Consider the following 24,738-nt stretch of genomic DNA (forward strand, 5'->3'; position numbering starts at 1 on the left):
ATCGCGTGTGCTTGTCAGGTTTTTAGCTCAGTAGACCATAACTTAGCAAGTTATACTTCATCTCTGATTCTCTGGCAATAAACCCTGTCCAAAAAGACAAGCTCCCTCTCGTTCTTTCGGTTCCAGAACGTTTGCCGAGCTGGTTGGATACCTCTGGTGACCTTTCGGGCCGTGGACGAGATAATTTCTTTTTCACGAAATGTAAAAGCCCGACTGTGCGTCATAATGCATCGTATACGGATATAGGAAGTTGATCGGTAAACCTGGCATTAAGTTCTGGCGTTGAATGCACCGAGTATCCTGTCTGGTCGGAAGTTCATGCTATTGGTTCACAGGCTTTCACTTTGGGATGAGGCTTCCGATCGTATTATGGCTCGGAAAGATCCCGAGACGCCCTGTGGAATCTGGATAGGAGTGCCCACAGCTTTTAGAGTACCGTGGATAAGTGACCAGGGAAAATCGTTGATTCTGATCCAAGTAACCCGAGAATGGTTACTTTGCGCATGTCCTTACTCCATAGCATATGCATGCTCCGCTTGTACCAATTCCAAGAGCAGATAGTGTCCCAGTTCGCCCGTGGCCGCGACATCCAAGCCCAAATAGAGTACAACAAATTGTTTTGCTTTTTGGCCACCATTATGACCCCGGATTATTTCGAGCCGCTCAATTGTATACATATTTATCGTCAGGCGAGATTTCTCCTTCAACATCGTTCCAGCGATATTCAGTTGAGGGTCAACGTCCCGTGACAAGTGCAAAATATGTCCTCCGATCCTATTAGCAAGTACGACTCACATGGGTTCAACTTTTGCACCAGGCGAAGTGACACATATCCATTCATTTCACCCCTTCAAAAGCCGAACCTCCAAGGGCGATATGTTCTTGTCACAGGAGCAGGTCGAGGCATTGGCCGTGCCATTGCCGTCTCGTTTGCACGTGCAGGGGCTGCCGGTATTGTCATCATGGACCTTTCACCATCCGAGACGCTAGCAGATGAGCTCGCCAAAGTAGCCACAGAGGCAGGACACCCAGCGCCAAAGATCATAAGCAGGACAGCGGATGTGACCTCAAAGGACGATGTCGTTGCTGTGGGAGAAGCCATCCGCGCAGGTTTTGATGGTAGGCTCGATGCGATCGTTCTGAACGCCGGTGTGCTCGAACCTGTACTATACATACCCGACCAGGATGCGGTCAAGTGGTGGCGTTCATATGAAGTCTTTGTTCTGGGCGTGTTTCACTGTCTTCAAGTATTCATTCCTTTGCTGCGGGCCACCAAGGACGGCTTGGGGACTGTTCTCACTGTGAACAGTCAAGCCTCCACACTGCTACGCCCTGGGATGTCCGGCATGGCTTCTGCGAAGATGGGACAGGCCAAATTGCTGGATTTTGTCAATGCCGAGTACGGGCAAGCAGAAGATGGAAGCACACCACTTATCTCATATTGGGTACATCCTGGTGCCGTGGCGCATCCAGAGCGCAAAGACCTCCCACCCGCATTGTCCAAGGTTCAAATCGACAAGCCTGAATTACCTGGAGATTGCATAACATGGTTATTGAAAGAAAGGAGACCTTGGTTGGCAGGGAGGTTTATCAGTTGTAACTGGGAGTAAGTTCGAACCCGCTGTTGTGCTCCTGCTGGTCCTTCATCCATGAATCTGACAAGACGTTGGATAGTATGAATGAATTTATCGCCAGAAAAGATGTCATTCTGAAGCGAGACCTTCTCAAATTCCGCCTCGCCATGGGCTGCGAAGATCTAAGTAAGATCTGAATACATAGTTACCATATGAAGTTATATGCATATTCCACAGGAGACCCTATCTACCCTATGGTCCGCTAAGGTCGACATACATGTAGGAGAATAACCATCAACCAACTGCGAGGACCTGCTTCCAAGTGATTGGCTAGCATGGCTTTCGCACGCAGAAGTAGTGGGCTTGAATGCGACATGTTTCTTCCCGATTATAGACCTGCAACTCCCTTAATGAGTCTAAAGATCTATCATTATCTAAAATGTTATCTGAGTAGCTCAACTAATCCCTGAACACTCGCACTCTCCAATCCATCGATACAGTCCAATATCTCCTTGGCCCTGCTTTCACCAATTGTGGAGGACACCAAAGCGAAATACTTTTCCTCCACGCGTGGGCGAGTGAATGGATGTTGTACTTCACCCAAGGCGAATTCTTGATATCTCTCTTCTTCAATTCCATTTTCCCACAACAAACGTATGCGGCCTGGGAACCCGCGGACCTTCTCATCGGGAAGCACGGTGATTTTGGCACAGACTTCGTGGATAGCAGGCTCTTGTAGTCTTTTGTACCCTTGGAGACCGCGGGGTGATCCGTAAAGTAGGGCATTGGCTACTTGGAAATATGCCGAGAACTGAGCATCGACAACATTGTTGGGGTGGATCTTGTTTGGTGTAGGGTCGCCAACAAGGATGAAGTTGCTCGCCGGAATTGACAAGATCACTTTGTCGAGGTCGGCGGGCGTGATGGCCTTTCCGTGCTTCGCTGCATATTCTGTGTGGATATTCCCAGCCAGCTCGATGAGAGCGTGCGTCATTCTGCACGCTGGGTAGGGTTTCAAGGCATTGTCCAACCAGTCCCATTTGTGACCGAGGTCTTTTGTCAATCGAGTCAAATCCTTATCCTCGTTCGGACTGTAAGCCTTGAGGAATCCATTCTTCCCTTCGATGCTTCTCGTTGCCCCGATCACACCCCCTTCGGCTAGTGACACGCAGAGGAAACCGTCGTGTACTGCGAAACCAGGATGAAGTCGCTTGTTCCTGAACGTAATGGTTAGCCACAGTCCAATCCTGGCACAGATCTTGTACTAACCAACTGCCATTATCCAAATATTGCATTGAACCTGCCGCCTTGGATCCCGCGAGACCCCACGCCATCTCGATGGTCTTCGCGGGCAGGTTTCTCAAAACAGTGATCGCGGCCACAGCGCCAAAGATGCCCGCCGTGCTTGTGTTATGGAATCCGCGGTGATATGCCTCGAAGCCTAGTTCCCGGCCAATTCGGCAAGTGATCTCATAGCCCACCGCAACGGCCAACATGAATTGATCAGTACTGACTTCTGATGCCTTCATTTCAGCCTGTGTCAAAGCGGCAGAGACGGCTGTACATCCAGAATGAAGCGTTCCATCAATGTATGTGTCGTCGAAATCCAAGGAATGACTCAGTGTAGCGTTGAGGAGTCCAGCATACTGGGGGAGGAAACGTGCCTCGCCTTTGCCCAAGACTGTACATGCATTTTTGCCATTGATGTCCCCACCCTGAAGCTTCAGAATAGCATCATAGATAGGCTTTGTGGACTCGGCCCCGTCCAGTGCACCTATAGTTACACCAATCCAGTCGATGACGACTTCTTTGACCTTTTGTCGAAGCTCCTGCGTCAGTTGCGAGGTGGATGCATCAGCCACGAAAGCGGCGAGGAGATTTGTTGCTGGAATGCCGGCGCCTTCACCATTTGCAATACCGTTGGCCGCCATTTGTGATATTTTGTTGTGATATCGGCAAGTGAACAGTTCTCATCGCGCACATATGACAGCAGCTTTCGTTTCGTCATGCGAGTACCATCAATATAAGCTACCGATCATTCTTATTCGGAGTTTCGCGGTCCAGCGCATCATTGCAGCCCCTTGGATCCCCAGCACCATCTACTGGAACCCTTGTGGGTGAAGTCCGGTCGGGTAGCAAGCCTGCTTCATTGCAGCAGACCGGGAATACTGAGCGTTTCTTCCATTGTCTGCCCTGACAATTTTCGACCACAGTGGGAGCTATGGGAATCGTAGAAATGCACCCGAGCTCTCAGACACACTCGCATGGGACCTGAGGTCTGAGAGTACACTCTCTTCGGGACGACGGTTCATTGGTCCGGGATCGTCTGGTGCCTCCATGTCGGCATTATCATCAACTCGGCTTCCGGAGCCTCGGCTCCCTCTGGATATCAAGTCGTCTGTTCGAGCGTCTGTGGCAATGCGGCAAGGTGCTGATAATCGACACAATGAGGAAACACTCATTCCCTGCATCTTCAGGTCCACGAGAAGTGCCAGGTTTACTGTGTTACGACGGAGAAAAAAGCTCGATCAAAGCCAAATTCGTTGACACTCAAGTGACAATCATCAAACTCGAGAAGGTACCTCTCCTTCTTGCTGATGCCACAACGTGATAAGACTCAAGACGCTCTTGGGGTGTGGGACTTTGCCTCAGACGTGGCTTCTGCTGTGCTTAATGCTAGCTTCGTCTTCTAGATGGTAGTCCAGGAGGCTGCCGTCGAGGAAGTACGTCCACCGCCAGCGCACCCTTAAGAGGCTACCACGGAAGCTAGTTATCATAGTCATTCAGGATAGACGGGTAGCTAGATAGTGACAGGTGAAAGCAAATGAACACTGGAGCGCCTTAAGATAGGCATTGCAAGCCGTAAGCTTTACAAGCCACAAGGTGGGGTTCCAAGAACGCACGGGTTTGAACCCCAACATCCCCCCAATCGCCCGTTTGTCCACATAGCTATCCTGTTACTCTTGGGCAACACATTGAACTCGTCCCTTAACTTGTGGCCTGATAAAAGGGGTCAGGAAGCAAGCTGGCACTTTGTAGTAGACTTCATCATGGCTTCGAGAATGACAGACCTCCCAGCTCCTCAGCGCTTGGGCGGCGTCCGCACAAAAAGATACAAAACCTCGCTCGCCTGTACAACTTGCCGTGCTCGAAAGCTGAAATGTGACGGTGCTCGTCCAGGTACACTATCCCTCAATCTCAGCTTTGTGGCCTGTTAACGAACTGGTGCTTGCCCAAGGGCCTGGTTACGCTTTTGTCAATTGAGTCAAAACCAGTTAAGAATACAGCGTGCCGCAATACTGACCTGGTCCAGCATGTGGCAGATGTCAGGCAAAAAATCACCTCCGCGAAAATTGCACATACGTCCCTTGCAGCGATAATATTAGTACTTCGTCCAGGTACTCGCACGACATACCTAGGACGGAGCCGATCTCGTCCTCAACGGCGCCAGTGCCGGTGCCGACGAATTCATTGTCATTGTCGCGAGCAGAGCAACCTACGACACCCGACATTGGTGAGCCCGTCGGGGATACGGATCCAAATGATTTTGCCACCAAGGTGACCGAGGCCATTGACACCAGACTTGGGCTTCCTGCTGCCAAGAAGCGGTGCTTAATCCCTCTGACAGATGCGCCATTGTTTGGAGACGTCTTGCCTCATCACCAACCCACGAATGAAGCCCACAACGCAGACAATGTTTTGCCACCGCGCAAGCACGCCGACCACCTGGCGGGGCTCTACTGGCTACATCTTGAACCTATGGAGCCTCTGCTCGACAAGGACCACTTCTATACTTCTTATCGTTTGCTTTTTGCCGGTAACGAACTCGACTGTAACGAGTATATTTTTGTCAGCACTCTGAATGCTATTTTCGCCTTGGCCACCCAACTTCAAGAGACCATTCCCTCTGAGCAACGGACAGGCATGGCCAGGACATATTTCCACCGCGCCTGGTCTTTATTACGTCCCGAATCCGTTCTATGGCATCCAGCTTCTATGGACATTGTCCAGTGCTTGCTTCTGATTGCAAGGTATTTACACTGCACGAATAATCCGCATCAGACGTGGATGGCGGTAGGCTGCGCGGTACGCATGGCTCAGAGCCTCGGTCTGCATCTGTGCCACAAGTCGACGACAAATTCCTCCAACCGTGAGAATCATGTGGGCCGACAAGTTTGGCAGCACTGTGTATACTTGGACAGGTAAACAGCACCGACTCTCTGTGTTGTCAGCACTGATCTGTGATAGGATCCTATCATGGACTCTCGGGAGGAGCTCGATGTTAACACTGACTGCCTGCTCCTTCATCTTGAACTCGCGATACGGGAGCCCGGCCGGTGGAGAACCTGTCCATCCTGCTGCCAAGATGCACGACCTTGAGGAAATAGCCACATTCATCGAGTTTTCACAAATTGTCGCCCGTAGTAGCTTTGCGGAACGGCTGGGCATCGCCCCGCCAACTAAGATTGCAGACCTGAATACCGTCATGCAAATTGACGAATGTCTGAATAAACTGCAATCGAGCCATGCCTCTCTATTGCTCAGCGGGTCCCTGACAAAGACAGACGATGACCTAGATCGACAACGATTCTTATTCGAACTGCGGCTTGCACACGCCCGAATCCTACTTTTCAGACCGATACTTGTCCGGCTCTGCCTCTCGTCACTGACGCCTGCGGGGCTTTTCCCTGATCTCGAGCATCGAATCTTGCAAAGTTGTGCCATGCTCTGTGTAGAAAACGCCCAGAAAGTCATTGATCTAGTGGCCGAAGACTGGAAGTCCGACACTCCGATAGGAATATTGCCATGGTGGTATCGCGTCTTTTACCTATGGATCGCCACCTTACACATCATCGCGGCAATGATGCGACCAGAGATCTTCGAGTCTGTCGTTTCGGGTCATTGGGAAAAAGCCATATCCTTACTCACCGCACATGAACATCTCTGCCAGTTCCTTCCAGAGACCGTCGTGAATTTTCGCAGCATGTGGGAGAAAGTCATGAGAATTAGAAATCTGCCGGATAATGAGGTGCCTCCGGCGGAAGCCTTTCAAGACGTCTTCCAGCATATGGGATTGGAAGCGCCAAACCTAATGTACAACTTTGGCACAGAGGACATGACTTGGTTGGGAAATTTCGAGTGGGATGACCCGGGAATCGGGGGCTGATATAATCTGTTGGATCCCTAGTTGCGAAAAAAATTGCTTGTTCATATGCATATGATAGTAGAATCTGTCAAGATCAGCAATAGAACCTGAGCTGACACATACACGGTCATCTGATCTTTTCCCGAACACGATCCACCATTTTCTGGCTCGCACCCATGTAATTCAAGGGATCACACAGGCTGACAATTGTCTTGTCTTCAATGCCAGTAACCAAGATGGCCTCTTGTACCTTGAGCACATCATACAGTGGCTTTTTCTGGTCCGTGGCAATCTGACATGCCTCGTACACCACCTCATGAGCGAGCTGTCTTCCAAGAATGGGAGCCAAACCCATCATCACTGCTTCGCCTACAATCAATCCTTGCGTCGATTGCAAGTTGCCGTACATCGTATCCACGTTGACTACAAGCCCCGCCATCGCAAAGTTCGTTTGGTGAAGAGCGCCCACGGCGAGTACAAACGACTCTGGAAGGGCAGCCCATTCCAAGTGCCATGGTCCCGTGGCCCGCTCGAAGTCTGCTACCATCGCGTCCAACCCCAGTCCTGCATTGGCCCGTAGGAGTTTCGAGGTCGCCAGCACGATCTCGCTGGAGATAGGGTTGCGTTTCTGCGGCATCGTGGAGGATGCCCCTCGATAAGGGATGAAGGGTTCCGAGACTTCGCTAAGCTCGTTCGAGGACATGATCATAACATCGTAGGCGATCTTACCTAGTGAGCCTCCAATTGGAGCCAGAAAGTTGATGATTTCGGCAATAGCATCCCGGGCGACGTGCCATGTAATATCTGGATCGATTAAGTCGAGTTCCTTTGCGAGTTGCTGGCGGACCTCGATTCCCTTATCTCCTAGGGAGGCCAATGTCCCGGCTGCACCGCCAAACTGCACCAATAGACACCTTCTTTCAATCTCAGTTAGACGCTCTCGGTGCCGTAGTATACTCGATAGATATATCGCGCATTTGTACCCAAATGTACATGGTAAAGCATGTTGAAGATGCGTCCGGCCAGTCATGGGTCTTGAGGGCTTCAGCTAAAAGCTAAAAGCTAAAGGGCTTCTCTAAGATTAGGCTGTCAACTTACGTATCGCGATACTTGTCGGCTAATGATTCAAGAGCCTTCACTAAGGTGTCGAGTTCTCTCCACACGATTCTCAGGCCACTGCGGATTTGAAGCATCGAGGCATTGTCCATAATGTCTTGCGTAGTAGCACCCCAGTGAATGTACTTTGCCATTTCCTCCGGGACATTTTCCGTTAGCTGCCGCACGAGCGGTAGCACTGGATATCCGACGACTTCCGTCTCTCTTGAAAGTCGCTCAAAACTACTTAAGACGTTAGCATATGTCAAAATGATGCTCTTAAGATACTGTGACGCTGTAGTCTCGTAAGTAGCAGAGGTGAATTGCAAGGTATAATGTAAGAGAGATATGCATACTTGATCTCGATCTTGCTTAGTGCCTCCGTGATGACCTTGCCTGCTTGAGCCGGAATAACGCCCACTGCGGATTCGGCACGAGCAAGAGACGCCTCAGTGTTGATGAGTTGAGCTACGTAGGCTTCGTCACTGAAGACACTACGAATTTCTTGGGTGCCGAACAGGCCGCGAAAAATGCGGGAGTCAAGTGCGGAAACCGACATTTTTGGGGGTGCAGCCTTGGTGGTTGTGAAATCAAGTATCTTGCTTCGCGCCTGTCAATCGCATTATCGGCAGCGTAAAGCAGGCCCAAATGATATTTGAACTCTTGAACAGTATAGTTCTCGAGAGATGTCTTTGGTCAGAAGGAGGAACAAAGTCGGCATTGTGGCTCTCCACATCTCGGATAGTGAGGCTGCGCGGATTCATTCCCGAATCCGATCGGGATGCTGCCCAACCGCAGCCATGATCGTAGGCTGCGGCTGTACTTAGAAGGATCGCTTTACTATTAGACGCAGACGAGCAGATAGAGTCTGGAATATTCGTTGATGGAACACACCGCGAGCGGGCAAATAAAGGTTGATCGGATTGAGAGGATCTGTAGGTATTTGTATAGACCTTGCGAGACGCCGAGATACCAGTCTTTCATTCTCATCCACTTATTAGTCAAAAAGTAGCTCTCGAGAGACAAAAGAGCTTTCTGGGCCCAGATATACAAACCATGGAAGCCAACTCACTTTGCCTGCCTGGCCAAGACTTGCTTGGCATAGACGTGATAGTATCGACCCGCAAAGAGCCCTTCAGAGATAGTAGGATAGAGGGGTGTAACGTGTATTTTCTGTCAGCGATCCCCCGGCCACGAATTACGTCGTCCCCTCACGAAACAAAAGCTCTGGTACGCATTTCAGAGGATGTTACTTAATACTCCCTGTAATCAATTCCTGTAATTTGAGAATCTAACAAGGGCATACTCCTCATGCCTAATATCGTAAAATGGAAAGTCGCAGGTCATGGCCCCTGTGGACCTGTCGCAGTGCTCTGAGTTCGCTCCCTTGGATACATAGCCTCTTCCTTCTCTATCGGGGCATCAACATGCTCATTGAAGTCATGAATTGGATCGATCAGGAAGAAAGAGGCTTGCAATTCAGGTCAGCGCTGATATCTTGACCTCTTGCAATGGTTGCAATGGAGGCAGTACTTACCGACTAGTGCCACCGCAGCGAAACATGCAGCAGCAATATAAACTCCGCGCAGAGCATCAACAAATGCACCTCTATATGCTTCTAGCGCAGCTGCTAAGCTCTGAGGAGTCATCCCGGGGACTTTGCCTACTGCCGAGGATGCCCCTGTGGCATAAGCGTGGATCACGGCCTCGAGCGTTTCTTTGCGAAGATGAAACGGCAGTAATGCCTCCGTGACCCTAGGCACAACATTACTAGCCAACTTCGAGTTGAACAGCGGAGTATCTTGTCGCTTGTGTCAGCTCTCTGGTCTTTAGCACGTGTATGGGATTCCAGATGTACTCACAGACGGCCAGACCAATTGTTCCTCCGAATGAACGTACTGCAATCAGCAGGCCGCTGGTAATTGCACTATGGGGAATCGTAAGCCACTGGACCAAAAACTGGGGCTAGTGGAATATTCGCCTGACTGACATCAATTCGGGAGGTGTACTTAGCTGGGCAGCTGTCACCAGCGCTGTCATGCCAACACCTAGGCCACAACCAAGGAAAATTGGATAGCCCCAGACTGCTTTGGCGCTTCCAACCTGTGTGGTTGCCATACATATTTCGAATGCAGCGAAGCAACCAAATGCAAGCATGAGTGGAACTCGTAGTCGCTTGGCAGTGAATGTATACCATGCCAGACACCAACCGGTAACCATATATACCGCAAAAGCAATACAATAACTGTTGTAGAGATGATGAGGCTCATTCCAAATGTCAGAGATACCATGGTGGCGGAAACTTACTGGAGTGACACTTTGATGGTGTTCGTCTCATACATAACAGCGACTTGATAAGACAGAAAACTGTTGGCAGTGAAGAACACCAGACCCTTCAACACAAGTACAACCCAACGCAATAGCAAAGTTTCGATCTTTGGTGAATAGCCCGTGATGAAACATTCCGTCAGTCTTGAATTTCCATTCATAGATGGCCAGAGCAATGATGAATGATCCGCCGAGAGTAACAGGTGCGAGAGTGCGGGCACTCTTCCAGGGGTCTGGTTTTAAGATCATCAATACGCTTCGCCATGATCATACCTAGATCACTTACAAGGGTTATCGGCCTTTTCCAAGCCCACTGTCCACAGCACCAGTCCAATGATCAGCAGAACGTAGCCAATCCAGTCGAGTTGACGGAGCTTTTCAGAACGCAGAAGGCTTTGGGTCGGACGTGGCGGGGGATTGTAGAAGAAAAAAGCACAGATCGTGGATACTGCAAACAGACCAGCGTTCATGTACCAGAAATTCCGGAATCCCTCAGGGTTGTGATGGGTCATGACGCCGCCCAGTAAAAGTCCTAAGATGCCGCCCAGACCGACGCCAAAGTTGAGAGCCGCTTGTGCTGCGCCACGGTTGCGGTGAGTCAGGACTTCGGATGCAATGGCGTGTAATAACGGCAAACTGCCGGTTGAGATGCTGCTGATGGCCTCTCCAGCAATAGCCACACCCATAGTTTTGGCTCGAGCTAGGATGATACAGCCAATCAATCCACAGAAGGTAGGAACAAGAAGTAGCCATCTGCGACCCCAGTAGTCTGCCGCCTGGGCCATCGGAGGACTCAGACAGGGGATCATAATGACAGTGCTGGCAACAATCCAAATACTGTCTTGAGAGTCGCCAACAACGCTTGCAATAGAGCTCCTCAATGAACCACTCCCGACGAGGTTGACTAGTTGGGCGACATAGATCAGTGACATTGCGAATACTACCATATAGGTTCTCCAATGGATTTTGAGAGAGATCTCTTCATCCTGGTCGGTTGTTTCGATGCAAGCTGGCTTGCTTTGGGTTCGTCCTGAGCGTCCACTTGGGGGTTATGAGTGTCAACCGAGGTTTGACCCATGTTGATGGATGCTATCTTTGGAGTCCGGGTGATGTGTCTGAGGACCAAGCGTTTGCAATGTCTTAGGAGAAGAAGCCAAGGACTGAGAGGAGCAAAGAAATGTCGTTGTATGGTTCCCAATGTGTTCAAAAGCAGGAAGTGACTCTTTCACATAGGAATTGGCATGCCCACCGAGCTGGTTTTTGGGAATGCGGATAGACGTTGGCGTGCATCTGGACCGTGTCCATTCTTATCGTGCTTTTGGGTAGAGAGGTAGGTAGTGATGGAGACTCTCGCTCGGCAGCTCTACCCGCCCGTGCGGATGCCTGCGTCGCCAGAGGTCTCGGAACAACCAGACAAACTGGATGAAGAGAGAAGCTGGAGTAGCGTCAACACTTCCTAAACACAGGGTGGCTTATCTGAATCTCGTCGTGCTTGACTGGTGTGAAGAAGAAACCGTCAAAGCACGGATGAGAAGCTAACCCAGCCATAACCTGAACAACAGTGCCAGCGTAGTGTCTTCGGTGGTGAAGGGAAATTTTGGTCGCGCGGTGGTGGTGGTGGTGGTGGAGGCAGCCAATGACGACGGATCCCGAGGCTGCGACACTGAGGGGCAAAGAGGCCTCCGTCGGAACGGACTGTGGACCTTATAACAACCATCCCGAACGAAGCCTGCTTGCAGCTAACTGTACAGAGCAGGATCGTCTCCCGGAAAGCATCATGATTTTGAAGCGCTGTTGAGTGCCAGGTTGCAGCCGCGTACAGCTAGGCGCAGACGAGACATCTTGACCCACGTGCATTGACCGAGAGTGGCGGGGCTTTGCATTCAGCTCGGGATGGTGAGATACTCATCGGGCAGGCTTCTGCAGAGGTTCAGCGCATCGTAGACTCACAGCCATGTATAACACACTGCCTTGAACACTCCAACCACTCTTTCCTGAATGAGGATTCATCCTACAATAGCAGATTCTTCGTAGTAGGTCTCGCCCAACAATACCTTTTTCCTATCATTTGTGTTGCGAGCGTCAACTCCAAATCACTGAAGGAATGACGGCCTCGAGGTCAGACGTGCAACCTCTCCCCGACCCTCAACGGCATATCACGGACAACGACGAACATGGCAAATCTTTCTTCTCAAAAGCAGTTTCTACAGCACTGCCTGTGATGAATAAGCTTGGCACTGCCCATCAGCGACTTGGCTATCTTGTGCCCCCGCGCCTCGCGGCCCTTACAAGTCAAGAAGATCTCAAAGTGTACGTGGCTTCATTGAAGGACTTGCCTTCTCTTGTGCCTGCTGGGGGCAATGCTGCAGTCTGGTACATCGACATGCCACCCGGCACTGACAGTCCCATGCACCGCACGGTGAGCTTGGATATAGTCATCCAGATTGAAGGGGAAGTCGAGCTCAAATTGGAGAGTGGTGAGAAACGCATTATGAGGCCAGGGGATTTGACAATTCAGAGATCGACCTTGCATGCATGGCGAAACACGAGCTCTGAGAAGTGGTCGCGCATGATTGGTATCATGGCTGAGTGTCAGCCTGTGGAGGCTGGGGGGCAAGTACTAGGTCCGGATTTTCCAAGGCATTGATGATCGGGGTTTATGTATGTGGAAAGCACAAGTTCTGACATGTTGAGTGTGTGCGGTTTTTGTCTTCAGCATAGAAGTGACCGTAAGGGAGCAAATGTTTCGCGAATCTATCAACCAGGGACGGCATGCCATTCGCATGCTCTTCCTTGAGAGATATCCTTATCAGGCAAGGATCCAATTCTGTCTAGTATATCATACTCTCGTTCTTGTATACCTGCCGCGAAAGAACGGGCGGTTCCTCCACTCATGCGATTACCAGGTTGGATCATCACCTCCGTGGCATCAGAGGTAGCAAGCTATGTAAAATGGAACCACTGAGACTCTCTGATGGCCAAAGGGAGCGAGCTAGCTGGATTGCGGACAGACCACCGAAACCCCATCCTCGGGAGAGAGGTGGGACCATCCGAGGTAGCGCGGTAAGGCCACAAGGTCTGGCTCTTCGGCATTCTTTCTGCGCTGAGAAACTATCATTTCAGTGGTACGGGGCAGTCTCGAGCGTCTCCAAGGTCCGTGTGATATCTAGCGCGTTGAGAAATCTCATTTCGAGACGTTACTCGGGTGGTGCTCGGAACTTGGATGGCTCCTATTTCTGTATTAGTGTGGCAATTCAATCTATCAGGCACATATCGTCCTCGGGATGTGTAGTTTTGGCTCCCAGGCAAGTACCAAGTACCGTCTTCGAGACCGCTCGGGTCCTGAAATGATTCGACTGTGTCTCAGGTGGGTGGCAATGCTCATTATAGACTCTGCAAAGAGCATTTAAAATTGTATTTTGAACTTTCTCCGGGAACAGTTTTTATCCTTGAAGTTGAGAAGTGCATATCGATCTTGACTGACTGGCTATTGCATTTGTGCCTCACACAGCCCCGGCGGAAACTGAACGTGCAGCACAGAGGTATCTTTAACCATGACTACCCCTACAACTACAATGCAAACTGCTCCAGCACACGTGGAAACCACAATCAACTATTTTCCCGAAGTGGGCGGCACAACCTCTTACGTGACAGGAAGTCCCGACTTCTTCAACCGCAAGTTTGCTCCCACGAAAGTGAAGGTTCAAGATATCCGCGGCAGGGAGACAGATTTCTCTCTGGAAAAGCAAGGATTTCAATGGGTTGAACATGCTAGTGAGCAGGGAGACTTCGGTGATGATGCACGCATCCGAAGCTTTTATTATACCGAGGCGGAGGACCTCATTCGGCGTGTGTAAGTACATTTCGAAACCGGGCACGGATAGCATGGAATCTGACGCAATGATTGCGATAGCACCAGGGCTACCGCGGTCAAAGGATTCTCTCACGAGGTGAGGAGCGTTGATTTAAGCACACTTTTGGATCAGAACAAGAGTGTCGACGTTAAAACACCCCGGAATTCACCTCCGGCTATGTATGCTCACATCGACAACGGCCCGGCATGGGCGAACCAGCTGTTCCGACGTTTCTTCACCTCTGAAGAGGTAGAACGTTTCCGTGGCTGTCGTTGGGCCATTATCAATGCCTGGCGACCCATCAAGACTATATACAGGAATCCCCTAGGTGTCTGTGACACATCGACAGTGCCTGACTCTGATCTCGTGCCGGTGTATGCCACGCTAACGCCAACTTGGGGGAACACCCTCGAGGATCTATCAGCTGAGCAATCTCAAGTATACAATGTCAAAGCGAATCCGAATCATCGCTGGTACTTTGCTTCCAAAATGCAGCCTGATGAAGTGCTCCTTATTACCATCTTTGACACCAACAAAACGGCTGAGGGTATTCCGCGCCGTGTTGTTCATTCGGCATTTCCCTACGAGAGCGGACAAGGGGCATCGCCAAGAGAGAGTATCGAGTTCCGGGCTTTGGTCGTATGGGAAGATCAGAAGGCTGCAGAGTCCTAGATGATGCCTACTGGTAAAGATAAGAGAACACGGGATCGTCATTGGCTTTTATCAAAATTGATGCATGATGGTGCAGATAGGCTTCTGGAGTGGCGCCCTTTCCGTGCACGAAGCAGTAGAATCAACTCTTCCTTGAACTGCTTCAGTATCCTGTCATTCTCGTGGTGAAGCACTTGCAGGACCAGCTGCCCGGAGCGAAACAGTGAAAGATCACGCATGTCCTGGCGAGAGGAAACGACCGTGTGAAGGGCTGACTGCAGATATAGTTCTGACTACGTGAGATCTTCAGACGCCACAACAGGGAGACAGATGAGCACTTGTTCGTTTGACAACGAAACTAGCGGGAGCAGCGTCGTGTGGCTCGTGATGGTTGCATCGGCGCGACAGATATGAAAGGATGAGCGGGTGGGAAAGAAAAGGGCCTTGGAGAGAACGAGGTGCTCATGGATGTTAGAAGCGGCGCACATAGCCCATAACCATGTCTCTTCTCCATACCCTGGGGATGTTTCCCTGCGCTACACTAATATAGAATGTGATAAATGGCCTTTTGTCCGGGCCAACTACGTGATATTCTCCGTATACCTCAGCTATTACTGTAATTCTTGGCTTCAAAACTCTACAAGTCGATGCTGAGCCCGTTTCAAACCAAATCGCAAGGCATACTGATCGATGAATCGTGGATAGTGGTAAAGTTGTCAATAAACCCATGAGCCAACCCTACAGTATTGCCATTGCGCAATGGCTGGCACATGATATAGCAGCATGGGAACAAGCACAAGGAACACTTTATGGTGAAAGTGTTGGCAGGCAGTGTTCGTGGTATTGGCAGTGATCACAGTATGATTCATTTCATGCATTGTGAGAGTAAAGACTGTCGCTAGTGAGATTTAGGCCTTTCGGGAGAATTTGCACGCATTGTGCAGTAGGCAACCGTGAGGCTCGCCAGATGCTTTGGGAGATCTGGGCGGTTTCTGCTGTCGTATAATCCTGTACGTCAAGAGCTGAAGGTGATAATATGGTGGCTTTGAAAGAAAGTCCTGACCCAAGTGGATCCGCACTTCGCCCAGCCAGCATTGTTAGAACTTCAACATCGAGACACGATCGACCTGACTATCTGGGAGTCTTTGTCGTATTGTCTGCCGCAAGACGTCTCGTGCAACAAGTCCATGGAGGCTGATATAATGATTGCTTGACGTACAGCGACAACGGGTTCTTCAAAAGGCAATGTCATCTCTCGCACAAGCGTGTTTAGACTCGTTGGGAGCTCGAACATAGCTATTGACTCAGCACTCGGCTGAGATACTTTGAGCATTGGTTGTGCTGCAATGTGAAGTCGCTTCGGTCGATCATTAAGCCTCTGTCGTAAGTTGCTTTACGCATGGTGTACTCACGGGTATGAACAATGAAAAGTCATCAAGGGCACCCTTTGGCCCTTACGACCATCGGACAATCATCACTGATTCCTGGGGTTAATATTATCTGCGATATCCCAGTACCGTAGACGTAGACCATTGCCAGCTTTCATTCAGTTGAAAATGCATCTAAAACACATTGAGCTTGACCACCATTGAAAGAAAAGGGTACTTTGAAGGGTTGATAGATAAGTAAATAGAGTGCAAAATTTGTATAGTACTCATAGAACGCGTTATTTGAGGGACGTCCCGCCAAGTAGGGTGTCCCGCCATATTGAGCTCTGACGCTAGTGGCTGGTAAGGCGTCCATCGCAAGTCTATCTGAACAACAGGTGCTTTCCGCGCAAAGAACGCTTCTACGATTTCTCAATTTGCGACGTATAAATATCGTAATTATTCAGGTAGGTCATAGCCCCTGTCCTGGAAGTCAACCCTCAAGAAACGGCGGTTGGGATACAGGCTCCCAAGGGTGAATACAGGCTTTGGAGGGCCAAGCCAGTCTCATCCTAAACCTTCTACGACCATGCAGTTGACGAGTGACGAGGGTGTTGTGCTCCCAGTCGAACGAGATCCTACAGTCACCGAGTACGACGGAAGTACGAGTACTCTAGATCCCGACTGGTGCGATGAAAAGGTCTTCCAACGCAATCGGCTTCCCGCTCGCTCATATTATATCCCGGACACGTCTGTCTCATTGAACGGAACATGGGCATTTACCTACTCACCAACGCCTTATCATGCCCCATCCGGCGAGGCTTACAATACAGAGATTGCTGCTCCCTTGGTCGATCAAAACCAAGACATCGAAGGCAGGACTTGGTCTAAGATCACAGTGCCAGGCCATTGGCAGCTTCAAGGCTACGGAAGACCCCAGTACACCAACTTCGTCTACCCGTTTCCCTGCTGTCCCCCTTACGCACCGAGTGAGAATCCCACGGGGACTTATTTCCGCAGGTTCAATGTGCCCTCAGACTGGCAAGGGGACAGTCATTTGAGATTAAGATTCGACGGCGTCGATAGTGCCTTCTACGTCTGGGTGAATGGCGTCAAGATTGGCTATTCGCAGGGGAGCAGAAATCCTGCCGAGTTTGATATTACCGACCAAGTCTCGGCAACTGCCCCGAATTACTTGGTCGTGCAGGTTATTCAATGGTGTTCTGGGAGCTATATCGAGGATCAGGATCAGTGGTGGCTATCCGGTGAGTTCGTCTTCCAACATTAAGCTTGGTAGAGAGAAGCAGTCGGGTCAGTATGCGAGAAAGCGAAGTCATGTGGCAATCTTAAGGATCTATCGAATTTTCAGATACTCATCTCGTTCGAAGAAATGAGCAACCTTTCTAATTCGAAGCAGGAATCTTCCGCGACGTCACATTGATAGCGCTTCCAGGTCGCACGAGGATCGAAGATTTCTTTCTCACCACCACTCTGGACAGCCACTACAAGGATGCAGAGCTGCACATTGCTTTGGACATGACGTATGACGAGCCATGCCAGCTGACACTCTTACTGAAAGATCCCTTCGGACACGCTGTAGTTGAAGAGAAGTCTATCAGTGTCTCACACCCTATCTTTGACCAAGAAAAATCAATCCAAGCCTCACATCCCATCTGTACCCTCACAAAATCGATACGAGTCAAGAACCCTTACAAATGGTCGGCAGAGACCCCTGCCCTGTATGAACTCCAAATATCGATATATGGCATGGAAAGTCATGCAAGGCAAAAAATAACACATCGCACCGGGTTCCGCTCTGTCGAACTGAAAAACGGCAACATCTGTGTCAATGGCAAGGCCATCACTTTCCGCGGCACAAATCGGCACGACCACCATCCTAACTTTGGCCGCGCTGTGCCGGCGGAATTCGTCCGGAAAGACATCCTGCAGATGAAAGCACACAATATCAACGCGGTCCGCTGTTCACACTACCCTTCCCACCCAGCGCTCACGGGACTCTGCGACGAACTGGGGCTTTGGGTGATCGACGAAGCCGATCTTGAATGCCACGGATTTGCAGCTGCGGACGACGCTACCAAGGACGCAGCCTCATACACCTCAGACAACCAAGATTGGGAAGCTGCGTATCTCGACCGGATGCGCCAGCTCGTGGAGCGAGACAAGAACCACCCTAGCGTGATCATCTGGTCGCTGGGGAATGAATCCTTCTACGGACGGAACCATGCGGCCATGTCCAAATGGGCCAGGGCGAGGGACCCAAGCCGTTTGATTCACTACGAGCCCGATGGGCAAGCACAGTCCACAGACATGATATCGCACATGTACACGTCTCCCGAAGAGCTTGCCAAGGAAGCAGTCTCGCAAGGCGACGACTTCGACAAGCCGATTATTCTCTGCGAGTATGGCCATGCCATGGGCAACGGGCCGGGCCTGCTGGAAGACTACCAGGCTGCGTTCCGCAACCATCGCCGGCTTCAGGGTGGTTTTATCTGGGAGTGGGCTAACCATGGGGTCTGGAAGGAAGATGCCGATACTGGGAAGAAATACTATGCCTACGGAGGGGATTTTGGCGACGTGCCTAATGACGGCGACTTCGTCATGGACGGCCTTTGCTTCAGTGACCATAGTCCCACGCCGGGACTGGTGCAGCTGAAGAAAGTCATTGCTCCGATACGAGCATGGCTAGAGGAGGAAGAGCTGGTTGTCAGTAATGAGTACGACTTTGCCTCGCTGGGCCATGTCGCTGTAAACTATCGGGTCGAAGCGTTCGCCGACAAGTATGCACCTTCCCAACCAAGAGCAGCACCCTTTCCTACTGTATATATTTTCTTTTGACTGACCAAATTGTACTACATATAGGCCCAAGACTTTGACATCAGGCTACTTTGAGCTCCCACGCATTACGGCAGGGACAAGATCGAAAGTTCGGCTTCCAAAAAAGATCCTCAAATCCAAATCCCAGCACCCGGCTGAGACATGGCTGACGGTGACTTTCCATCAAAGGCACCATACGCCCTGGGCGAAAGCCGGGCATGTTATTGCCTGGGCTCAAATTCAGCTGGATCCTCAAGACAAGCGAAAGGCGTCTACGCTTTTTGATATGGAGCAATGGAATCATCCCCTTACCTTGGCCCCGGCCGATACCACTGAAATTTCTCTCACCCTCACAGAAACCCCACAAGAATACAAAGTGTCGAATGACAACTTCCTCATCGCCTTCGATCGCTTCCGTGGCCACATCACAGGATGGACGTATAACGGCATCCGATTACTCCAGAGCAGCAGATCCGATGCACCCTTACTCACGCTGGACTTCTGGCGCCCACCGACCAACAACGATATGGCATGGCAGACAGGCGAATGGAAGCACTTTGGACTTGACATGATGAGCAGTCGCCTATGCTCTTTCAAATTCCTGGGTAACACCGTTCAAGAAGTCCAGGATGGCAGCAAGAAACCGGGACTCTCCTTCCAAGCAACCCAGGCCTTCGCACCACCTATCCTCGCATGGTCAATCGAAGTCACGACCACCTACACAGTCATCGTCGACTGGGGATCCTCCGTGCCATTTACTCTCCAGATCCACACTGATATCGAGCCAAAGGGACACCATCCGCCAAATCTACCGCGCATTGGCCATAATATCCAACTGTCACCGGCGTATAATCACGTCTCATGGTTCGGGTTAGGTCCCGGCGAGAGCTATAATGATAAGTGCTCCAGTCAGCAGGTCGGGATCTGGGAGAAGATGATCGACGACATGGGGACGAGTTACGAGGTACCTCAGGAGAATGGGAATAGGGTCGGCACGAGGTGGTGTACCGTCAGCGCCGAAGCTTCAGAGAAGGAAGGGGAGGTCCAGGCACCGGTCCAGGCAAATGCTGATGTCAAGAAGGCCACAGACAAAGACAAAGACAAAGACAAGGAGAGAACCACCATCCCGTCTCTCCGCGCCACGGTCCTGCACCACAAAAGTCAAGACCCAGAAATAGCCTCCGCCACTATCCACGACCAACACTTCCAATTCTCGACGCAGCAATACGATGCCTCGACGCTCGAGAAAGCGGCACACCCATGCGATCTGGACGAAGCCGGCGCGCGGCGCGAAGGGGCGCTGTGGCGCGTCGACGCAGACGTTGCCGGCGTTGGCACCGCCGCGTGTGGGCCGGGCGTCTACGAGCGCGACCAGGTCATGTGTGTCCCCCGGAACTGGACGGTGCAGTTGGATGTGGTGCTTTCGTGAGATTTGAGGGCTGAGGTGCGAGGTCGATGATGAATGGGCCTGTCTCTGGCTAGAGACTTGGGCCGTTGGTGGTTTGCCGAATAGCTACGAGTAGCTGGCTAGGTCGTATGGAAGGGCGAGTACTTCGTACTGTGGCGACTAATTGACGGGGCTGAGCAGGCGGATTTGGTGGGGATCCAGACTGGCAAACCCAAAAAAAAACAACTAATTATGTACGGAGTCCGAAGTACCAGGGGGAGAAAGGGAAAAGGAGAAGCAACAGAGACCAGGAGATGATCCAAAAATAGGAAAAATGTCTATTCCTTCGCTACACCAGAACAACGCCGAGCGTATGTATATACTCATCCCAACGAGTCATCTACTGGGATGTATATACGGCTACCTTCGGTGGCGATTGCTACTACTTGGCGGAAACGATGCACATTCAGACATGAGATGCGGCCAGGACTGACTGACTGACTGGCTCTTTGCGTTCTGCGTCTACTAAGTATGTAGAAGAGCCGATCCGCTTATCAATTGGAACGCCAGGGGCACCTGTGTGCTCGACGTCCTGTACGTTTGTCATGTCTCTGCTTCATCTGTAGTGTAGATGATAGCCAGAACTCCAAGATGTAGCTAGATCTTCCCAACGTGGTCCTCAAAGTCCTGGTCCTTAAACATGTTCCCTTTTCCAGAGATGATGACCAGCCGTTCTTGAGATAGGGTCCCTCTCGCCAGAAGCCAGCTATTTTCTGATTCGCATTGATGGAGGACGCCAGCCTGTGTTTCTGAGTAATTTGCATAAAACGGATCCCATCAATCTGCCAACAGCAGCAGCGCAATAGACATATCGAGGAGAAGGATTCGATTCCACGTCGTAGTAGAAGAGAGCGGTAGAGAGGCACAGTAGTTCTTAAACGGTCAAACATTTTCGCTTCAAAGCACACAATAATACATAACAAAAAAAGGAAAAAGTATAGGATCGGGAGCAAGGGTCCGACGTCAACGCTGGCGCGGGAAAATAAGATATGTTATGCAAACATCGAATGCAATCGGGAGGTCATGTCGTGTACAAAGAGGTGTTATATTTTCAAAACAGATAGTTTCTAGTCAGAGACGACATAGGTGGCTGTGCCTGAGATAACCGCGACCTGGATTCGTTCATGTCAGCATATCTGGATACGATATAAATCAAAACCGTCACGGGCAAAACTTACAGTGCAGCCTTGGCTGTTACATCCAGTGACGCCGCAGTATTGACCGTTTGAGTACTTGCATGTTCCGGACAGGTTGCCTTGGATCTCAACGGTGCCTTGGTATTGTGCGTCGGTTGTAGGAGAGTTCTGGAAGATGGACAACCAGGTCTTGCCGTCCTTTGCACCAACACCAAAATTGATAGGTGCATAGTTTCCGTATGGTTGACCGGGAGTACCCCATTGGCAGCCCTTTTCCTTGGACGTACCGATCGGATTGAGGTAATATTGTGCAGAGGTGGATTTGCCTTGCCATTCGTAGTAGGTTGCAGCGTCAGGGACGGTCAACTGATCGGTTTGACCAGGTTGAAGCTCGACTGGAATGGTCTCGGATTCAGTACCAGGATAGTCAGTTCGGCAGATTGCAACCACACCACTGGCCTTATTGGTAGCCTGGACACCTCCAACACCTGGGATACAGAGCTTGGTGGAAAGACCCGGGTTGGTCAAACGGAGTTTTCCACCCGAGCACGACAATCCACCAACTGACTGACCTGTGGCACCCTGAGTGCTGGGCCACTGAGACTTCTGCATACCTGGCGGGCAAGCATAAGAGCACATAGAGCCTTCCTTGCAACCATCTCCAGAAATTCCAGTCACGATATGATTTACCAAACCTCCAGCAATGGAAACAGCTTGGAGACCGGACCAACCACTCATTCCCAGGTAATTGACGGGGACCGCACCATAAGCGGAAGGGAAAGTGTTGCAGTCAAGCTGGCCATCGGGGAAATCAGCATCAATGCCAGTTGCGCCAGTGCCCGACGAAGGAGTAGAGGACGATTGGGCAGGTGAACTCCAAGAAGTGGCGGCCTCGCTTGGACTGGCCCATCCTGAAGAGCCAGGAGATTGGTAGAACTCAGCAGGTTTGGACCAAGATTCAGCGGCGGAGCTGGTGGCAGCGGCGATTGTCGTCGTGGGTTGAGTAGTGGTGGATGGAGCAGAACTGGAGCTCCAGGTGGAAGAGCAGACACCAGGATCCTGACCGTCCACGAACTTCAATTCATTGTCCTGAAGACCTTCGCAGACCTCCTCTGCAGAGATCTCTTCGCCGTTTAGGACATACTTGTACGCAGTTGGGCCGGGAGCCCAAGCGGTTTCGGTGACATCCCTTTTGTGCTTGTGGACGTGTTGATGCCCATGGTTGTGGGGTTGGGCGAGAACGATAGACGCCGAGACAGCCGTCAAGGCAATCGAGGTGAACTTCATGTCGACTGTGTTCGGATTGAGGTAGCTGAGTCTCTCAAAGACTGTAGTGTGTATCCTGAATATGGTCTCGGAGGTGGGCGTTAGGTGCAACGAATTGGGACCAGAATAGATGAATCTGTCACAACCATCGTGTTAGCATCTTTGTCCCGTATCGATTGTTCGCGGGAAATGAGAGAAGAAAGAAAACAGGACCACTCAAGGGCGTGAGTTCCCCAGAAGATCCGTTCCCAGAAGGGGCTTGTTGGACTTACAAAGCCTGAGACTCATATGATCAATTGTCCTGGAATGTGGGAGGTCGAAGCGCGGGTTGTAAAGGGAGGAGTTGGCTGGAGAGCGGTTTGCACGGTGGGTGGCCGCGAGCGTTTGTGGTGATTCTCAAAGGAATGGAACGAGAGAAAAGTCTCTCTGGTAATGAGCGTGAGCCAACTGAAAGGATAGAGGGAAAAGGAAGAATGAGCGTGACAAAGTTAACGAATGTTGTAGCCAAATGCAAGCTTGGTTGTGGTACGGAGGACTGTAGACGGTGTAGGAAAGGAGAGGCTGTGAAGAGGAGCAAGCCAAGGAGTTCAAGAAGCTGGGCGTGGGTCTCCTGGCTTGTGGTCGATGGGGAGGCGGTAGGCGGCTGTAGTCGTCGACAAGGGTTGACGAAGCATGGACTAGGGCATCAGGGGAGGCGTTCCAGGAACAGGCTTAGCCTGGAACTCCATCTTTCTAGGCTTTCCAGGGGGGTTGGAGGACATGCCCTGGGCCCTTGGCCCAGGTACCTGGGGCTAGTCGCAACTGAGCGATCCCCTGGGTGTTAGAGGTCAATGCTGGAGCCAACGAGAGATTGCACTCCACTTCCACGGCCACGGCAGACACATGCCATTGGCGACAACGTGCACTCATTAAGTTAGTGGCATATCGTTGACCATGAACACGTCGACACCCATCTGAACAATGGCCAAGCGAGAGTGAAATGAGTGCTAACTCGTCAGTTGCCAACCAAGTTGACGAGTCTGGCCGCTTAACTAGCGATAGGAGTGATTGAACGCATGCTCGTGCAGAGTACGGAGGACAACTGACTGTGCTAAAGCCCCAGATTGGTGATATCTTAGGTAAACCACTTTAAGCATTGTACGTACTCCGTAGCATCGCCCGACAAGGTGTGTGATCGCTACTACCAGACACTATGTCGACGGCTGCTCCATATTAATCTCAAGCTCGACGATATCTTGACACAAACACTGAGAGGCTTGATGGCCAGGAAAAGGCATTCAATCTCGATCCTCGTGGCAAGCTCGTTGCCCACGCAATCCTGCAAACGACCCTTCGACATGGTTGTTTTCGCGCATCAAGTGGTGGACCATTGCCTTTATTTCTTGTCCATCTTGACCATCGATGGAGAGATTGTATCTTGATGATCATGCCTTGGAAGAGAACAACAGTCGGGACCCGCCATAATAATAATAAAAACCTACCCTAGGGGTGCCACTTTACTGCCACTGCCACTGCCTTTGCCAATACCTTCATGGATACACACATGGAAACTTGGATACTACTGTGCACCTGGGCACCTGTGCAGGCTCTTCCTCTTAGAGGATGAAAACCGTCTGGCAGAGACAGAGCCCCCCTTTGATCCCTTTGATTGCTGGCGGGGATCCTGCTCGCCATGGCTTTGGTGCTTGCTCCGTGCCACCTCAAATCGTCATTGACATTGTCGACATCTCTTGGATTAGATACCTCGCACGGCAGACTTGGATGTTACAAGAACAATCAAATAACCGCCCTTTATTGAATTACTGCTCTGGAGTTTGCTTTAGTTGCCTTGATGAATGGCCTCTGTACAACCACACTTTTCAGCACACCCAAGATCTATTGGAGCGATGCCATCTCAACCAGGAATCAGGTGAAGGCAAAGCTTGTGTACCCTGGCATATCCACTGCTCGCAGGCCCAGCGCGGAGTCGAAGGCTGCTTTTGGTTGCCATGCCCTTGAACTTGAGGTTGCAGACAATACAGAACTGTCCAGGACTCCGC

The 24,738-nt window shown here is 50.9% G+C and overlaps 9 protein-coding genes across 9 annotated transcripts; 5 read left to right on the forward strand and 4 right to left on the reverse strand.

Annotated features, from left to right (window-relative positions):
* Positions 1–761: 761 nt before the first annotated feature.
* On the forward strand, positions 762–1,610 carry A1O9_05412 (uncharacterized protein; the record flags this gene model as incomplete). The annotated part of the gene is made up of 1 exon (XM_013404631.1): positions 762–1,610. One exon carries the CDS (start codon positions 762–764, stop codon positions 1,608–1,610), a length of 849 nt encoding a protein of 282 aa, XP_013260085.1.
* Positions 1,611–2,016: 406 nt separating this feature from the next.
* Positions 2,017–3,505, reverse strand: A1O9_05413 (uncharacterized protein; the record flags this gene model as incomplete). Its single annotated transcript, XM_013404632.1, has 2 exons — positions 2,017–2,791; positions 2,844–3,505. The coding sequence occupies 2 exons, from the start codon at positions 3,503–3,505 to the stop codon at positions 2,017–2,019; spliced, it is 1,437 nt and encodes a 478-aa protein (XP_013260086.1).
* A 1,119-nt stretch (positions 3,506–4,624) lies between these two features.
* A1O9_05414 (uncharacterized protein) lies at positions 4,625–6,741 on the forward strand (the record flags this gene model as incomplete). The annotated part of the gene is made up of 3 exons (XM_013404633.1): positions 4,625–4,754; positions 5,026–5,605; positions 5,823–6,741. 3 exons carry the CDS (start codon positions 4,625–4,627, stop codon positions 6,739–6,741), a joined length of 1,629 nt encoding a protein of 542 aa, XP_013260087.1.
* A 106-nt stretch (positions 6,742–6,847) lies between these two features.
* Positions 6,848–8,374, reverse strand: A1O9_05415 (3-carboxy-cis,cis-muconate cycloisomerase; the record flags this gene model as incomplete). Its single annotated transcript, XM_013404634.1, has 3 exons — positions 6,848–7,754; positions 7,819–8,058; positions 8,172–8,374. The coding sequence occupies 3 exons, from the start codon at positions 8,372–8,374 to the stop codon at positions 6,848–6,850; spliced, it is 1,350 nt and encodes a 449-aa protein (XP_013260088.1).
* A 1,406-nt stretch (positions 8,375–9,780) lies between these two features.
* A1O9_05416 (uncharacterized protein) lies at positions 9,781–11,075 on the reverse strand (the record flags this gene model as incomplete). Its single annotated transcript, XM_013404635.1, has 3 exons — positions 9,781–10,060; positions 10,208–10,376; positions 10,430–11,075. 3 exons carry the CDS (start codon positions 11,073–11,075, stop codon positions 9,781–9,783), a joined length of 1,095 nt encoding a protein of 364 aa, XP_013260089.1.
* Positions 11,076–12,247: 1,172 nt separating this feature from the next.
* A1O9_05417 (uncharacterized protein) lies at positions 12,248–12,790 on the forward strand (the record flags this gene model as incomplete). Its single annotated transcript, XM_013404636.1, has 1 exon — positions 12,248–12,790. The coding sequence occupies one exon, from the start codon at positions 12,248–12,250 to the stop codon at positions 12,788–12,790; it is 543 nt and encodes a 180-aa protein (XP_013260090.1).
* A 907-nt stretch (positions 12,791–13,697) lies between these two features.
* On the forward strand, positions 13,698–14,669 carry A1O9_05418 (uncharacterized protein; the record flags this gene model as incomplete). The annotated part of the gene is made up of 2 exons (XM_013404637.1): positions 13,698–13,996; positions 14,057–14,669. The coding sequence occupies 2 exons, from the start codon at positions 13,698–13,700 to the stop codon at positions 14,667–14,669; spliced, it is 912 nt and encodes a 303-aa protein (XP_013260091.1).
* A 1,935-nt stretch (positions 14,670–16,604) lies between these two features.
* A1O9_05419 (uncharacterized protein) lies at positions 16,605–20,279 on the forward strand (the record flags this gene model as incomplete). Its single annotated transcript, XM_013404638.1, has 3 exons — positions 16,605–17,280; positions 17,430–18,813; positions 18,896–20,279. The coding sequence occupies 3 exons, from the start codon at positions 16,605–16,607 to the stop codon at positions 20,277–20,279; spliced, it is 3,444 nt and encodes a 1,147-aa protein (XP_013260092.1).
* A 1,085-nt stretch (positions 20,280–21,364) lies between these two features.
* A1O9_05420 (murein transglycosylase) lies at positions 21,365–22,720 on the reverse strand (the record flags this gene model as incomplete). The annotated part of the gene is made up of 2 exons (XM_013404639.1): positions 21,365–21,409; positions 21,476–22,720. The coding sequence occupies 2 exons, from the start codon at positions 22,718–22,720 to the stop codon at positions 21,365–21,367; spliced, it is 1,290 nt and encodes a 429-aa protein (XP_013260093.1).
* Positions 22,721–24,738: the final 2,018 nt, after the last annotated feature.

The sequence above is a fragment of the Exophiala aquamarina genome, assembly GCF_000709125.1.
Source record: "Exophiala aquamarina CBS 119918 chromosome Unknown aczIA-supercont1.4, whole genome shotgun sequence".
In the NCBI taxonomy this organism is placed as follows: Eukaryota; Fungi; Ascomycota; class Eurotiomycetes; order Chaetothyriales; family Herpotrichiellaceae; genus Exophiala; species Exophiala aquamarina.